Raw genomic sequence first — 15335 nt, forward strand, 5'->3', positions numbered from 1 at the left:
GAAATGTGTTAAACCTTGAGGGGTGACTATTCAGCAAGTGTATACTTGATTAAACCCCATCTCATACAGATCCCATACATCGCCTTTGAGGAGGTAGGAGGGAGAGAGAGGAGCTGGGTTCAGTCTGCAGTGTGTCGAGGGAAAACAAGAGGAAAGGGTGTGGAGACCCGATAGCTCTTTTAAAAATTAACATTTTGGGGTCTGTGGCAGGAAGCGGTTTAACATCACCAGCTGAAAGGACTTTATGTTTCTATGATGTATGAATTTCCTGAATTTCCTTTGTCCTGTGTACCTGATGTGAATGCTGTTCACGTGTCATGTGTGTTACTATATTTTTCCTTCAATTAGATTGAATCGCTTAGTATGGTTGTTTTGATATGCACAGAGCTGGGCGGCTAAATCAGTTATTAAATCCTTCACTCTGGGTTTGGAATAAAGTCTGTGGTCTAAGTTCATGAGGTTTGAACAGCTGCTAATGAAAAGAAGTGCTGCTTTCAGTAGTGCAGTTAATCTGAACATATCTACGTTGACAGTTTAAAGTATCTGACAGCAAACTACTTACTAATCATAAGGAAGAGAACAATATATTGCGGAAGCTTGTGTCTGACTTGACACTCACTAATGTTTATACAATTCTGGTCGGTCCGGTAACTCATTTGTAGAGATGTGGCTCTTTCTGAAATCCTGAGATTAGTCTGAAATGGCAACACCTAGAAGTTATGTTGTACTTTCTACTGGCAAAACCCCCCCAAACAACTAGTATAGTGGAGGTGGAAAAGCTAAAATGAGGCCATAGGAAACTAACACCATGAGGTGGTGCTGTGTGTAAATAGCCTTATTTCTGCATTGCCTTGCATTCTGTGTAGCCAGTCTCACCAAGATAAAGCTGTTATTTCACAGTTTGCTTGCTGGGTCTATGCAGCTGTGAAGCACTTTGGACATGGAAGATTGTTTGTCCTCCTTCATTGGGCTGCAGTCTGGTTAAAATGACCAGGGTTGTACGGTGTGAGGGGAGAACTGCTGGGCAAGACAGGCTGCAGTGTGGAGAAGGTCTATAACCAGCTCTCGACCATGCCCATTGTCCTGGCTTGTAACCATTGAGAAGGCAGATCTAGGTGCTTGGGCATGGCCTCCACTTGTTCAGCAAAACGTTACCTGGTATTCTTCACCTTTTTCTGTGGCTGTATGCTTCCACACACTGTACACATGAAGCAGAAACACTTACCTTAGCCATGACTTTAGATAAAGTTGTGTGCTTGTTTCAACTACCAAAGGAAGTTGAGCATGTCAAAGACTAATAGTGTAATGGCTTCCAAAATAAACTTTTTCCCCTACCATCTTTCAATCTCACTTTAAATAAAACTGAAGACATTCATTTAATGACACTGGCAAACGCTCCAAAATCAATGTTTGTTTTCAAATATTTGTTGAAATTAACTTTGGAGAACAAAATGAAGCTCTAACTTTTTGCTGTACCTTAAAAAATCAAGCCCACTCCCTTGCAAGTTCTGAGTTTAAACATAGATAATTTCCTATTCTTCTCCTGTTAAGTGGTATTAAATAACAATGTTCTTCTCTTTGTGCTTTGTTGAATGTGTGAAGAAGGATTTCTTCTAAAAGGTTATAAGAAGAATTAAGGGCTTGTGACTTTCTTCACTCTGTGTGAAGGAGCCTCTGCCCCCAAGGCCTGTGCATTGAGTAAAATTTACTATGAGTTTAAGGTGTGATAGATCTAGGTGAAGTATGTGCTGAACATAGACAAAACATGATGAATTTTTGTTTGTTGTTGTGACATGTCATGCATTTTCAAAATAGGGTCATCTGTTAAACTGGCATCTGTGTCCGGCAGGACTGTCCGTTACGTTGTGTGTCTAGCTTGTTTGGCTGCAGCTAAAGCTGTTCTACAGTGGAATTGGTGATCTAGACACTGATGAATCTTTGTTTTGGCTTCCATTGCAACATCTGAGGCTGGCATCAGTACTATGCAAATAATGCAAACTTTGAGTGTGGTAATTACTTCTTGAAAGAGGTTGAAAGCTAATTTGAAGCAAGATGTAAAAAATGAGCTAGGAAATACTAAGAAGTAATGCTGGTCAACGTGTGTGAGGTCCTGTGCCTACAGAAGTAAAGGCGTTCAAAATAATTTGAAAATTTAGTTTTATTGTAAATTAAAAGCAACATGACTAGTGGTGGGTTGTTTGTGTCACTGCTTGATTCAAACTTGTATATTAGTTGGGAAGAAAAAAAGCAGAACTGAAAGAAGGCAAGTGTGGACTCTGGGTTCTGTATTACACAGAGGAGCTTTGAGCTCTTGCATATTTACTTCTGAACGCCTCAGTGTTTCTGGACATGTGCTCCTTTATAGGTTTCCTCAAAAGATGTTCATCAACAGCATATCAGCTAATGATGGTGGGCTAGACTGGTAGGCTAAAGGAACAGACTTGTGGAGGGAGAGAAGAGTAGATATAAGCCAGAAACAATGGAGAACATATGGACTTGTGATGCTACCTGTAGCTGATGCCTCCGTAGCGCACTGATTGATGTGCTTGAAATGTGTATGTACCTGTCCATGTGACAGTATGCACATTAAGTAATGTGATTACCTGTAATGATGTCTACTGCCTACTATGTTAATAATGGCCTCCCTGGACCTTTTCTACAGCAGCCTCTCTAATACAGGTTTAAGTAAATTCATCATAGCACCTTTGAAAGTAATAAGAAATAGCTGCATTGTGAGCACCTCGCTGGTAGCAAAACACTTCCATGCTCTTGAACGTTCTACTGCCATCCTTAGATGGCTTAAATAATTCTGCTTTGTCATGGGAAAAACATCAAAATGACGTTAGCTCTTTGGAGTCAAGGATGGCTAGAAAAAGGGGTGAAGGCGCAACTGTATGCTTTCAATTTGTCAAACCCCTATTCTTCCTTGTCCTGATAAGTCATTCAGGAAAAGATTTTAATTGGAAATGGCTCTTGAAAAGCATTCCCACTTTCTGGCACAAGTGAGAATCCTTTGAGATCCCTTTGACTAAATTAGCTTTAAGAGAGTTTTCATAGCAGAGAGGTTTACCCCCTGCGGTTTTTCCTTTTGTACTGGGTAATCTAGTTTTGAGAAGCGACTGTGTGATTTATTAACCTTTAACGTATGGCTGATATAATTAGGGCAGGTATCCCTCTGCTCCTCTCTCAAGATTTATAACAGAGTCTGTTATTCACTCACTCTACAGCTCTGCCAGAGCTGCGTTCAGTCTGAGAGCGAGAGCATCCTTTCCCGGAGTGAGGGAGCCAATGCTCAGTCTGCCGATAGAAAGCAGCTACTGGGGGGGAACAACTGTTGTGATACGCTGGAGCCGTCTTCCTGAAGGAATTCCTTTTTTGTTCCTGCAGCTTTCAGGCTTAAATTAATAATCTTTCCTGGCTATTTAGTGCACTCCTGCACGGTGGCAGACGCTCGGCTGCTCAACAACTTCCTTTCCTCTCTGCACGAGCAGAGCTGAGCAGCGCCGGTTAGCAGAATCTGTGAAGACTGTTATTCTTTTTTTCACATTTGTTTCGTGGGGTTATTTTGGGAGAGAAACTTATGCTATATCAACCTCCTTTGCCTTTGAAACCTATAAAGCCTGTGGCTTGCAAAAGCAGTCCTGGAAGAGAGCATGCTCAGAAAGCTGGCAAATCATTGTCCAGTGACCGGGAGGAAATGATAGTTGCTCTTCATTTATAATGCAAATTCTGAGGTGTCTTCAGAAGTGTGGCAAACTTAAAATGATGGCCGTGGTGAGAACGTCTCTGCAGAAAGTTGTGGTGTTGTTGCATCGTTTACAGAGGATGGCAGTTTCTTCTCCCCGTTACCAGAAGCTTTGTAAGGTAAGAAATACAAGCCCTAAATCTTGAGAGTGTCTGATGGTAACTCTGTTGTCTTTCTGCGATAAAAAGAAAGTAAGCCTAGGTACTTTTGACACTCATCCTATACTATCTGGTGTTTTTAAAGCCTGCCGTGCTGTCATGTGCCTGTGTTCTTCAAGAATGCAATACAAAAAACAAACAAACCCTGTGCTTGCCAGTGATACATTTTTTTTTTTTTCTTTTTTTAAAAGTGCTTTCTTGCCAGGCATTTAAGTGTCTGGAAGGAAACTGTTAATGTTCAGTGATCTTTTGTAAAATACTGCCACATCTTCTTTTTCAAAGGAGTTCATTAATTCTTGGTAAATGCATTACTTTAATTCCTGGGTACCCATTATGTAGAATAGCTGCGTTCTTCTATGCCCAGTGTTTTTACTTTTGAGCTTTATGAAACTTTTAATTAGGAATGAGTTCAGCAGACTAATGCGTAGTCATTAAATTTTGACTTTACCTGCCTGTATTTATTAGAGTTCTTTCAGAGATTAAAAATAAGGAAAAGTTGGAGGGAAAAGCATGTTGACAGTGGCTACCACTCATATTGGCAATTTTGTTGTTACCTGTCTTGGTGGCTGTCTATTTCTGCTTCCAATGAGACTGTGTTTACTTTTTTTTTTTTTTAACGCAGGTTCAGTAGTTGAGAACTTTAATACTGTGGTAGTGATCTAAGCTACCTAGTAAAAATACATCTTTAAAGCAGGTTGATCACTCCCTAGATTAAAATCATAAAAAGTAAATAAATTTCAAACTGGTCTGTAAAGTCCACAAGTTAATGTTGTTGCAGTGTTGGTGTCTGTGTAGGATGGTCATATTGTGGTATATTATTGGACTTTAATATAAGAATCCTGCGTTATAACTTCAGAAAAAATATAAAATTGTAGAGGTTTTCAGCTGTATACTGACACAACCTTATAGAAATTCTATTTGTCTGCCTCTGAACTTGTTTTTTTTATCTTGCTGCTTGTGGTACTTTAAAACTGCCTGTATGTTTTGGTGAAACTATGCCTGAGTTTTTCGTACAAGGTATGTGAAAACCAAAGTGCAAGACCATGTCTTGTTCTGACAATAAAGTGAAGCCACCGTAACTCATCATAGTTGTGTCAATCTGAGATGTGTTTTCTGTTATAAGAAATAAATAAATGACATCAAGTAGAAAAGATCCCACCTCTATAGTAGAGTTTGGAAGTAATTAAAGGGTATAATGCAGTGTCTGGTTCGTACCAGTGAAGCTTGTAGAAGTAGTTTGGGCATATGGGGAAAATCACATTGTTTTCAAATGGGTGTTTCAGTGTGCTCCTGTTTACAAAGCTGTACTGAGAGGTGTATCTTCATTATGAAGAAGGATAGACAGTCATTTGTGTACATACAAGCTATTTTAACAAGCATGCCTCAGTTACTCTTGTCTTTATCAACTGTATCATTAAACAGCCCTGTTTGCTTTTGTGAATAAGGCAAATCTTTTTGTCATTAATGTAAAGGCATGGTTTTTAATTGTCTTTTCATAAGCACTAGGAAATTAAAAGTGCTTAAAAACCTATTTAGTCACATTTTTATGTATAAGCTTGTTTGTAACAGTTTTGTCAAACAAGAACTATTTAGGGACTCTTGCAGTAATAATTATTTGCTAATTAGCCTGAGAGCCTAGTAAATGGTTGGATACTTAATTTGTTGAGTTTAGATCTACCCAAGGGGTAGTGAAAAAGGCTTCTCGAAGGCTGTTACTAAAATATATTTTCTCATTGAGAATCCATGCAATGATAGCCTCGGTAATTTTTATGTAGCTTAAAATTGCACATTATATGTTTTTCTGTTTGTTAAAAGGCCACGTGGCTTAGTTTTTTTCAGATGTTTGTGCTTAGTTTACTGAAAGTAGAATTGTTGGTCTGCCTGTAGAGTTAAATGAGACACAGACTGAGGAAACAAGGAGTGGTTTACAGTCCCAGTCACTTCCAGCAGGTGTCAATGTAAGGCAGTGATATATGGGAGTCTGGTGGTGGAAATGTTAATACTTAGATGAGAAAATGGTATGGAAATTACAAATTAAAAGAAACTATGACAGTGTGTCAGGAAGGATTTCTTGTAGTGCTCTGTATACTTCTGTCTTTGGAATTTCACAAGTTTGGACATGTCTGGTGAACTCTGTGGATGTGCTAATATACTTCAGTTCTGCTGAAGAGAAGTTATTTATTATAGAGTATATGAATTATTGCATTGTGTACAGGGGAGCTACTTTGTGAACTAGCATTTAAATGTTTCATGTGAAGGGTCTCTGAAGCATAACAGAGTGCCAATGAAATAAACATTAAAAAAAACCAATGAAATATTTAAGACAAATTCTTGAAGTTAGTGTTTGCCTGTTTTAAATGGTATTATTTATGAAAGAATAAACAAGGCTTTATTGTTGAACTCTGTACTGGGGAAAGTCATAATTGTTCCTCTTATTAGCAGCTTTGTGTAATAGTAATGCTCAGCATTCATAATCTTCATTTTTCAAATTTCTTAAAAGTAGAAACAAAAATAAACACTTCGGTGACATATTACAGCATTGCTGAAAAAAAGGAATCCAAGGTTTAGGATATTTCTTCTTTTGCTGCTTTTTCTTTCACTAATTCCTTTGTACCAAAGTGAATTTTGTGACATGTAACTTTTCACTAGTGTTGCTATTGGATATTTTTACACTGAAATTAGTGGCATACAAGGGCAAAATATGTACATAGCCAACCATATTCAACCATTTACTAGGCTCTGAGGACAATGTGTAATTTTTGCTTTATTGTTGTTCACAGCTTTGTTTCCTAACTCTGTTGTAACATTTTGACACTCAAAGCGAACAACCAGAAAAATGTTTTGTAGGAGCTGTCATCTGCTCTGTGTTCTTGCTATATGTGATTGTTCTTTAAAATATGTCTTCTGTTAGGTATATCCAACTAGCTCAGACAAGAATGAATTTAGATTTTTATTTGAAACTTCAAAATCATGGTAGAACATTGATTGATCTCTTCTGAGAGACCGGAACTGCAATATTACTTAGGAAAATGAAGTAGAAAATTGGGAAGCTTTCTCAACTTCCCTGACCGAAGTAAAAGAATAGTACTTCTCTGTCAGATAAATGATTACCTTGAAATATGTATCCTACTTGTGGAGCTTGACTGTGGTATTTTTGAAACACATTGCCAGCATTCAGGGACGGGGGCATTCATCCACTGGAGGACAGACTGTGGAACATAGCTAGTAGCTGAGAGAGTATTTTCTCATTTCTTTTGTGATGGCTCCTTGAAAAGAGTCCTCTTTAAAAATAAATAATCGCTCCCCTTTCTATAAAATACTTGAAATCTCACACCTGGCCCAACATGTCATATGAATGCATAACTTAAAATGCAATTCTTTCATTTTCTTCTGTGGTGTGTGTTTTTTTTTTTTTTTATGACTATTGTTGTATTTGTAAAGCTACAGGAATTAAAAGCACAGTGAATGCTGGGGTTAGCCAAAATCATATTTTACTGTGACACTGGTGATTGCATTCCATTTACATTATGTTGAATTTTGAGAGTAGCAGTAAAGGCTCTGTTCCTATGAAATTTTGAGAAAATGTGAAGGTCATGTGGGAATGGGGCAAAAAAAGAGGGAAGGGCTGTGTTGAGAAATGTGTAGGCTAATCCTGATTCCAATTAATTCAACTAAGCTGAGTTTTCTGTTGTTTACATGACTTCAAGTTGATTTAGAAAATAAATCATGGGCACTTAATCACATTCGAGTATGAAATACAGATGTGGATGAAATACAAGTGTGGATGAAGAGGATGCGTTACAGCGGCGAAGTAGTACTTATTGGACAGTAGAAGTCAGGAAAGAAGTTAATTTTGGAAGTGTGTCTTGAAGGAGCCTACTGTAATAAGCTAGTTGTTGATTACAAGACAGATTTCTGCACTTCTGTCATCAAAAGCATTGCTAAATTACACAGACAGTTTCTTTTTTTAGATGGGGAAGTGAAGTCTGGACTGCTCGATATTGTTCTGGTAGTATAAGGGACATTCTAATTAGATCTAGATCTACCATAGCTTTCCAAATGTTGTCACTGCCTACCTGGTGGGTTATTAGTGAAGATGGAGCCCTGTGAAAGGAACAGAGGCAGCGGGAGCTGAGGTGGGGGAATTGGATGTAAGGGCAACAATTCTGCACAGCAAGTGTAGCCGAGCGCTGTAGTGGGCTGCCCAAAGAGGCCGTGTGTTCCTGTCTCTGGAGGTGTTAAGCTGTATTGGATGAGGTCCTCAGCAGCCAGACCTTGCTTTGAAATTGGCTCCTGGAATTGGCAGGAGGTTTGACTGCTGTGTGACCTCCAGAGGTCTTCCAACTTGAGATTTTCTATGATTCTCTGTGCTAGTGCCCTATTAGCTTATGAGTGAAGACTAAAATAGTCAAAACTGTAGTGTGGCAGTTTTTAGCTGTGGCTGTGTTGTCTGCTTCCTATCAAAAGAACTTCATTTTTAGCCCGTGTGAAAAATTCTTACTACTCTGCTGAATTTTGATCTAAATCTGGGGCTGCTGTGAGTCTGCTGCACAGCCATAGCATGGGTTCATTTGCGAATCCTTTCGCTGTCATGTAAACTTCGTTTTCAGATGATGTTTTCAAAACTCAAAAAGAATGTGCCACTAGCCCCTTTCAGAGGAAGATTGTGCACATATTGAGTGATGAGGCTGACCTAAATGTAACTGTTTTGTTTTGCTGTTTGTCTAATTATGTTCAGTGCCAAGTGAAACTGTATAATAAATGGGTGCTTTATTATAATTCCATTTTTGCAGAAGACTTTGTTCTTTGGTGCTCTGTGTGTGTATAGGCTTCTCTAGAAATAAAAGTTTCTCTAAGGTGAGAGAACAAGGAGAAACAAAATACGAGAGGATATAAAGCTTCATAAATTTGGTATTTTTAACTGCTGCACCAGTCGTTCCTATTTGCAAGCGGAATGCAGCTTACCAGGAGAGAAAATGGTTTCTAGGATATAACTTTTTAAATAGTATTTCAGTAGTATTTTGGAAAGGGAGTAAAGGAGGAGAGAGAGGAGATGTGAGTGAAATATTTCAGGAGCTGCTTTTAGAATCCTCTTACATTTAAAGGCAAGTCTGATTTTTTTGAATTGAAAATATTTTGCTATTGCAGCAAGAATGAAAATGAATATAAAATATAGGGTAGTTCTATTAAGGCATGAATGTAGGATTAATGGGAAAATTGACTTCCACGAACTTCACGTGTTTACAGGAGCTGGATCAATATTTGATATATGAGACCATCTTACCGTAGTATTTTACCACAGCGCTTTTTGATTGCTGACATTTTTCAGGGAGCAATGCTTTTCCTCTTTCCCTCAGGGCTCAATTACCATGCCCAAATTCATGAAGTCCCGAAGCTGTAGGTGCCTAAAACAGCGTAGTGCTTCACCAGTTCTCCTCTTGAGAACTTATAGTCTCTCTTGTCTTCTGCTTCACGCAGATCATTTGAGCTAATTTTTAAGAAACCTGCACTTGCTGTGTGGCTGGGAAAATAGTGCTGTTTGAAGCTGTCCTGTCACTACTAGTCATCAGAGGCTCTTCCAGAGTTCTGCCCTCTCTTTTGCTTTCCCTTCTGTTTTTAATCAAGAGAAACTGCTATGAGACTTCATGTTCCATAGTTGCCCTGCAAGCTTCCTATTTCATATCTGCTGCTTGCAGACCTGAGTGGCTCTCTGGCTGCCCTGAGAGATGTTTTCATGCCGGGCACTCTTGATATATTTTGCTGCAAAGCATTTTAATTCAAAGCAGAAGTAACTTACGCAGTCCTGCATAGATGGGTAATTGAATGTGGGTGGAAGATGTCAATGGTGTTCCTGATAATGGATGTCCTGTGTTGCGCTACAGTAGGCAATTCTTCATAGTCATATTGGGGTATGGTCTGGTGTATAATAAATATGGCAGGTGCTGCCAGTGAGGAAACAAATAGAAATGCTGCTGGTGCTGTAGGTGCTCCTCAGTGGTTCAGGAGTCTTGTATCTGTGGGCCCAGTGTTGTGCTAACAGGGGGAGTTCTGGCTTCTCTGCAGTGGTGTTTCAAAATTCTGACGTGAAGAGAGCATCCTTACTGGGGAGAGGCGGAGACTTTGGTTTTCAAGGCTTGCTCAATTCTTGGCTTTTCTGCTGAGACGGCTGACCAATTAGTCCTTAATTGTGCTGGTTTTGGGATGTGGTCCTAGAACAGTCATCTGAGGTCGCTGCTTTCTGTCACCTGCCATCTTTGGGCTCAGCTTGAACTATGCTTTTTTCTTTTCTTCTTTTTTTCTTTTAAGGAAGAATGCATTATTAACCCTGAACTAATCAGTCACCCTTCATGTTTAATTTTTAATGTTCCATATCAAGTACTGTTAACTTTTGGTTAATGTTCTCTCTTATTGTTCGCTACAAAGAGAAGTATTAATTTGCTGCAAGTTCCAACACTGTGAACTAATTGAAACAAATGTCTTTCTCCTCTTTCTTTCTGTTACTGAAAGGAAATTTTAAACTTCAGAGTTTAAATGAAGATTACACACCTATTAATGTTTGGGTTTCTCTGAGATTAAGAAGGAGGCATAGTAAAAGTTAGAGTTTACACAAAATATTCACACACTACCCCCCAACTATTTCCTTATTAGTAAGTACAACACTTTCCTCTTTTGGAAGAGGGGAAAAATAGGACAAGAAACAAAAAAGAAAAGCCTCTCTGTGGCATTTCACTTCTTTGCTATGTGTTTGCATCAGGACTTAACAGTCGTCCCTCAGCCATTTTCACTGAAATAGCTATATATCTATTAGCAGGCCATTATCTTTCACTTCATATAGCCCAATAGTGCAGTGATAAATTAGCTCTGGAATTTCTTCCCATAGCCCTCAGTAAGAAAAATACGGTCTTAAACAATTCAGCTGTTATCTGTAAGCAGATAACTTAGCCAAATAGCTGGATTGTGGAAGACTCATCCCTTATAATGGAGAAAAACATTATTTCCTCTATATAAGGGTACTTCTAAATGAAAATAGGGGAGGTAATTGAGAGGACTTTATTGAATAATTTGGATCTGGATGCAACATTCTATGAGCCCTGTTTCTCTTCAAACTGATGTGATAAGGCCCTTCCTGTAGGCTTGGTTACAGTTTAGAATTAGAACACAAGTGGATTCTGTGACTTTTGGACTAGGTTAGAATTTCTTTTAAATGTTAATTTTGTCTAAGCCCCTTTTTTGCTAGATGACTGAGTCCTGTCTTACTGTTGCAGTCAAGATTTCAGGCCTCTTGGGGGCTATGGGATGAGGAGAGCACAGCAGTTTTGTCTGAGAGGAAAGCAAGTATACGAACTCTTTCTCTTTCCAGAGGTGTAGTAATGACCTTTTTCATAAGAACAAACTACCCCTCTGCCAGCAAAACCTGAGTATGCATTTTGCAAGTGTTTCTGATGGTTGTATGATGAAATGGGGGTGGTTCTTAGCAAACAGCATTAAAAATATCTACTTTCTTTGAATAATGGTGCAAATAATTGTTATTTTTAATTGGAAAAGAATGATAAAAACCCTGCCCCAACAACCCCATGGATTTTATTACTGTGGATAAATCTTTGGAAGTTGTGATCAGGTTGTGAGGACCAGCAGGCCTTATCCTGTGTAAAAGCCTCCTATTTAAATTATCATTTAATAATACTTTGAGTGGAAAGTCTAAAATACAGACTCACTTTCCATACTTCAGGAGTACTTTTCTAAAGCAGCCTCATAAATTCAAGGTATCAGCTAAAAGTTATTTTCAGGTATGGATTAGGGTCAATTCAGTGAAGGAAAAGTGTCAGAGGGAATAGCATTGCTAAAACTTAAAGCATGGTTGTATTTTGACATTCTTGGTAAGTGACTGCAATGGGAATGCGGAACTGTAGGCTGCTTGTGTAAAACCAACAGCTAATTGAGCTTGTCTATGGTTACGGACTTGTTCCTGTGGCGTAAGAGACAGTATTCATTTGGGAACATGAGTAGTGGTTGGTACACTCTGATCTGCAGACAGTAGCAGTGATCAGTGGTGCGTTTTAGTGGAACGACCTTTTAGTGCGGCTGAAGAGCAACTAGTTTTTTTCCATGGATCTGTAATGAACCTCTAGTTCTAGGTTACCAGGTAATCTGTTCATGGTAGAAGAAACATGAAAAAGCAGTTACATGGAGATTCCATGCAACAAGTAAACAACAGAAAATGTGAAATCTGAATGATAGATGGCTTTGCCTAATGTGTGGTTAGTATTTTAAAAGGTAGTTAAGCTTGGGACCAAGCCAAGATTACACTTGAGTCTAAGAAGACTATGTGATGCACTGGCTTAAGTATGTTGATCTTTAATATTCAGGGTTCCTAATCAAAATTTGAGTAGGCAACAAAGATTTTGTTAGTGAGCCAGTACAGGCTTTAACATTTTTGAGGTCCAGTATATTGCTGGGGAGGTGTATGTTCTCTGGAGGTTCAAGCTGATTGTGCTGGAACCTAATGAACATTATTCTAGAAAAAGAGAGGAATTTTAGGCTGAGCAAAAAAATTCCTAGCTGCAAACCAGAAGAAGTAAAGCCCTCTAACTGTATTACTTTTGCATATTTAAGAAACTTGGCTGATAGCATGCTCATAGCATGCTCGCTGTAAGTCTCTTGTGCCAGGTAAGAGCTGCTGGAAGTTATACCAGTCTGTGTGTAAAAAGACCTACAGATGTTCTTTGAGGTGGCAATTAAGGGCTGGTTTGAAAATAAACGTGCTTGAATGTTACACAATTTTTAGGTTGCAAAAGAAGGGGAAACTCTATCACAAAAAAGATGGAAACATACAAACCACAGTCCAAAGTAGAGCAGTTGAAAACACAAGTGATATGTGCATCATGATATATGTAGCATATATATGATTATGTTCAAGCTTTTTTTGAAACAAGGACAAAGGAAGGCCTTGTATGCATAGAATGTATCTATTTTTTCTTGTATGAAACCAAGGAAAATGAAACTTAATTGGTAGTTGTTATGATACTTTCTGAATGGCAGATCTAGAACAGAATGCAAGAGATTTTTAAACAGAAACTGGGGAATGTATAGAAAGGCTCTAAACTATATCTTTTCCAGGCTTCAGTCCAATTGCATAGGACATATGAAAGGGAACTGTGATTTAGATCATCTTAGAAAGCCCAGGGCACAAAGCTAAGTATAATCATTTGTCTTGTTTAGCATTGTTTAATTTGATTATAAAGTATGTTTAGATTTTATGGCTGTTTTGGTACTGTCCCAGCAACTTTGCAAGAGATAAGTCTTTGGCAATGACACTTATGTAGTGACTTAGGGAAAAATAAAATGAAATTAAAGACACTTCAGGAAGAAAAACAGCTGGTTTATGTTGGTGGCATGAATTTCATGGTCTTGTTGTCTCACCTAATGGTGATTTCCTGGGGTGGTTTTTGAAGTTAGCATCAGCACACTATTAAATTGAGAGCTGGCAGTCGATCATTACTGTATGTGGAGTATTGAAGCTTCAGCCCATAAGGGAGGCTGGGACTTTTACAGACAAGGTGACCAGTGTAAATGAACCTGTTGGAAAGGCAGAAAGACACATAAAATAGCATGACCAGGCACGGAGCTACAGAAAAGACTCATCTGTCCAGTTGCTCGAGCACTGTCTGTTTTGTTCTTGCGGTGTAACATTTTAGTGGATGCTTTAGGTGAAAAACAATAGTTTGCTTTTCTTCTGAACAAGACTGTGGGGAGTGGAGTTGCTCTCTGCTGTAGGAACTACGTTGGTGTTGCTGCAGGAGAAGAGTGAGACTCTCTGACTGCATGAAGTAACTGCTTTGGAGAATTTCACAGTTTGGAGAGCAAATGAGCTATGATCCCTAATCAATTGTTGACACTTGTGGTGTGTTTTCCATTTATTTTTTTTTTTTTTTTTTTAGCCTTCCTCCCCCAGACCCCTAAAAGTTCCACCAACAGAAAATGAACACTTCTTGTTTCTGACACAGACTCTTTTCAGACTTTTTTTTTTTTCTTTATTTCTGTGATTTGACTGTTTCAAGCAGCGAGGCTGTCAGTGTTTGTACAAAGTACTGAGAGATAAAAGATGCTACACCTCCTTTTCATTCCCTCCTGTGCTGTAAATCTGTGCAGATACATATGCCATCACTGCCTGTGGCTTTTTTTGTAAAATGAAGCACACTTTAATTTCTCTCAGTAGAAGAAATCAGAACAAAGGAAAGTAAATAAAGTGCCATTTCATTTGATATTCTCTGGCTAATTTTATTCTTTATAAATTGATCACAGACATAGGAATTCTGAATGCTGATTTCCCCTGTTACTGTAACTGGTTCCTGGCAACTTCCTTTGTGTGATTGTTTGAAATTAATTTTCATAATTTCTTCAAGGGAAAATTGGGACTCCCCCTTCCCTTTTCTCACCTTGTCCTTCCCTTGTCACTTGCTTGTCAAGTGTGCCAGTTCCAGGTCTGCCAGCCCTGGATTTTCAGCTTTGCGGTACTGGCTTCATTGATTTTACAGATTTTATTTATTTCTCAGTGTAGAAAGGAAGGGGAGTGGCAAATCAAGTTCAGTGGCTGCAGTGAAAGTCTTTCAAGGATCACTCATGGCATGATAAAAAAAAAAAAAAGAAACAGAAAAGCTTAAGTGCTGCTTCCAGGAGGCTCCCCATTTTTGGAAAGAGCGTTGTTACCTGCAGACAGCTCTCTTGCTCACAGCTGTTGAAATGATGAAGGGTCTCTACATGGCAGCAGTGAGATGAGGTGCTGGTAGATATAATGGCAGTGGTCAAACGTGGCGGAAAAATTCCCAGTTTATCCAAGAGCTTTTGTCTGAGAGACAATTAAAAAGAAAATTAAAAAATTCGTGGTTTTTTTGTTTCCTTCTTTAAGTGAAAATTTTAAACATATTCAAGGGCAAGTCAATCTTTCAAGTAAAAGTGTTAAATGTGTAATTCAAGCCAGTGTTTTAAGCTTGAGTGCAGTTTTCATAGTGCCCATCTCCCTTCTGGTGTCTGAACCATCATCTACTGACTGCTGTGGTTTCTTTGGGCCTCAAACTTGAGAAAAGCTCAATGGATTCAGTTAAAAATAAGCCACGCTTAAAGCATGCAGAAAACAAGGGATGCTACACAAGATGACATGGCATCAGTAAAAAGCTGGACTGTTAAGCTGCTTGTGATAAGTGGTTGCAAATTGGTTTTACGCCAAATTTCTTCATGTAATCCAGAGGTTGGGGTTGTGGAGCTGGAATTTTTTGCTATAAAGGCAAAGCCAAAAGTAAAAAACTGTAGTGCTAGTAGTAACCAGGCAGATAGTCTGATTATATCTGTAAAGGTGTCGCTACACCTAAATTACTTATTCTGCCCTGGTGAGCAGACAAAGCAAAAAGGCAAGAACACTAGTTATTTCACATAGC

General features: G+C 38.7%; 1 protein-coding gene across 4 annotated transcripts in view; it reads left to right on the forward strand.

The window, feature by feature from the left end:
• The window catches only part of UTRN (utrophin), a 379666-nt gene that overhangs the window by 171840 nt on the left and 192491 nt on the right, over window positions 1-15335 (forward strand). The window contains exon 1 of one of the 4 annotated variants that reach the window (XM_014950832.1): window positions 3498-3864. The exons of the other annotated variants lie outside the window; for them this stretch is intronic. Coding sequence (XP_014806318.1) covers window positions 3721-3864 — 144 coding nt within the window. The 5' untranslated portion in view covers window positions 3498-3720. Of the gene's footprint in view, window positions 1-3497; window positions 3865-15335 lie in introns of those variants that run through there. 4 annotated transcript variants of the gene reach the window in all.

The sequence above is a fragment of the Calidris pugnax genome, unplaced genomic scaffold, assembly GCF_001431845.1.
Source record: "Calidris pugnax isolate Ruff unplaced genomic scaffold, ASM143184v1 scaffold24, whole genome shotgun sequence".
Classification (NCBI taxonomy): Eukaryota; Metazoa; Chordata; class Aves; order Charadriiformes; family Scolopacidae; genus Calidris; species Calidris pugnax.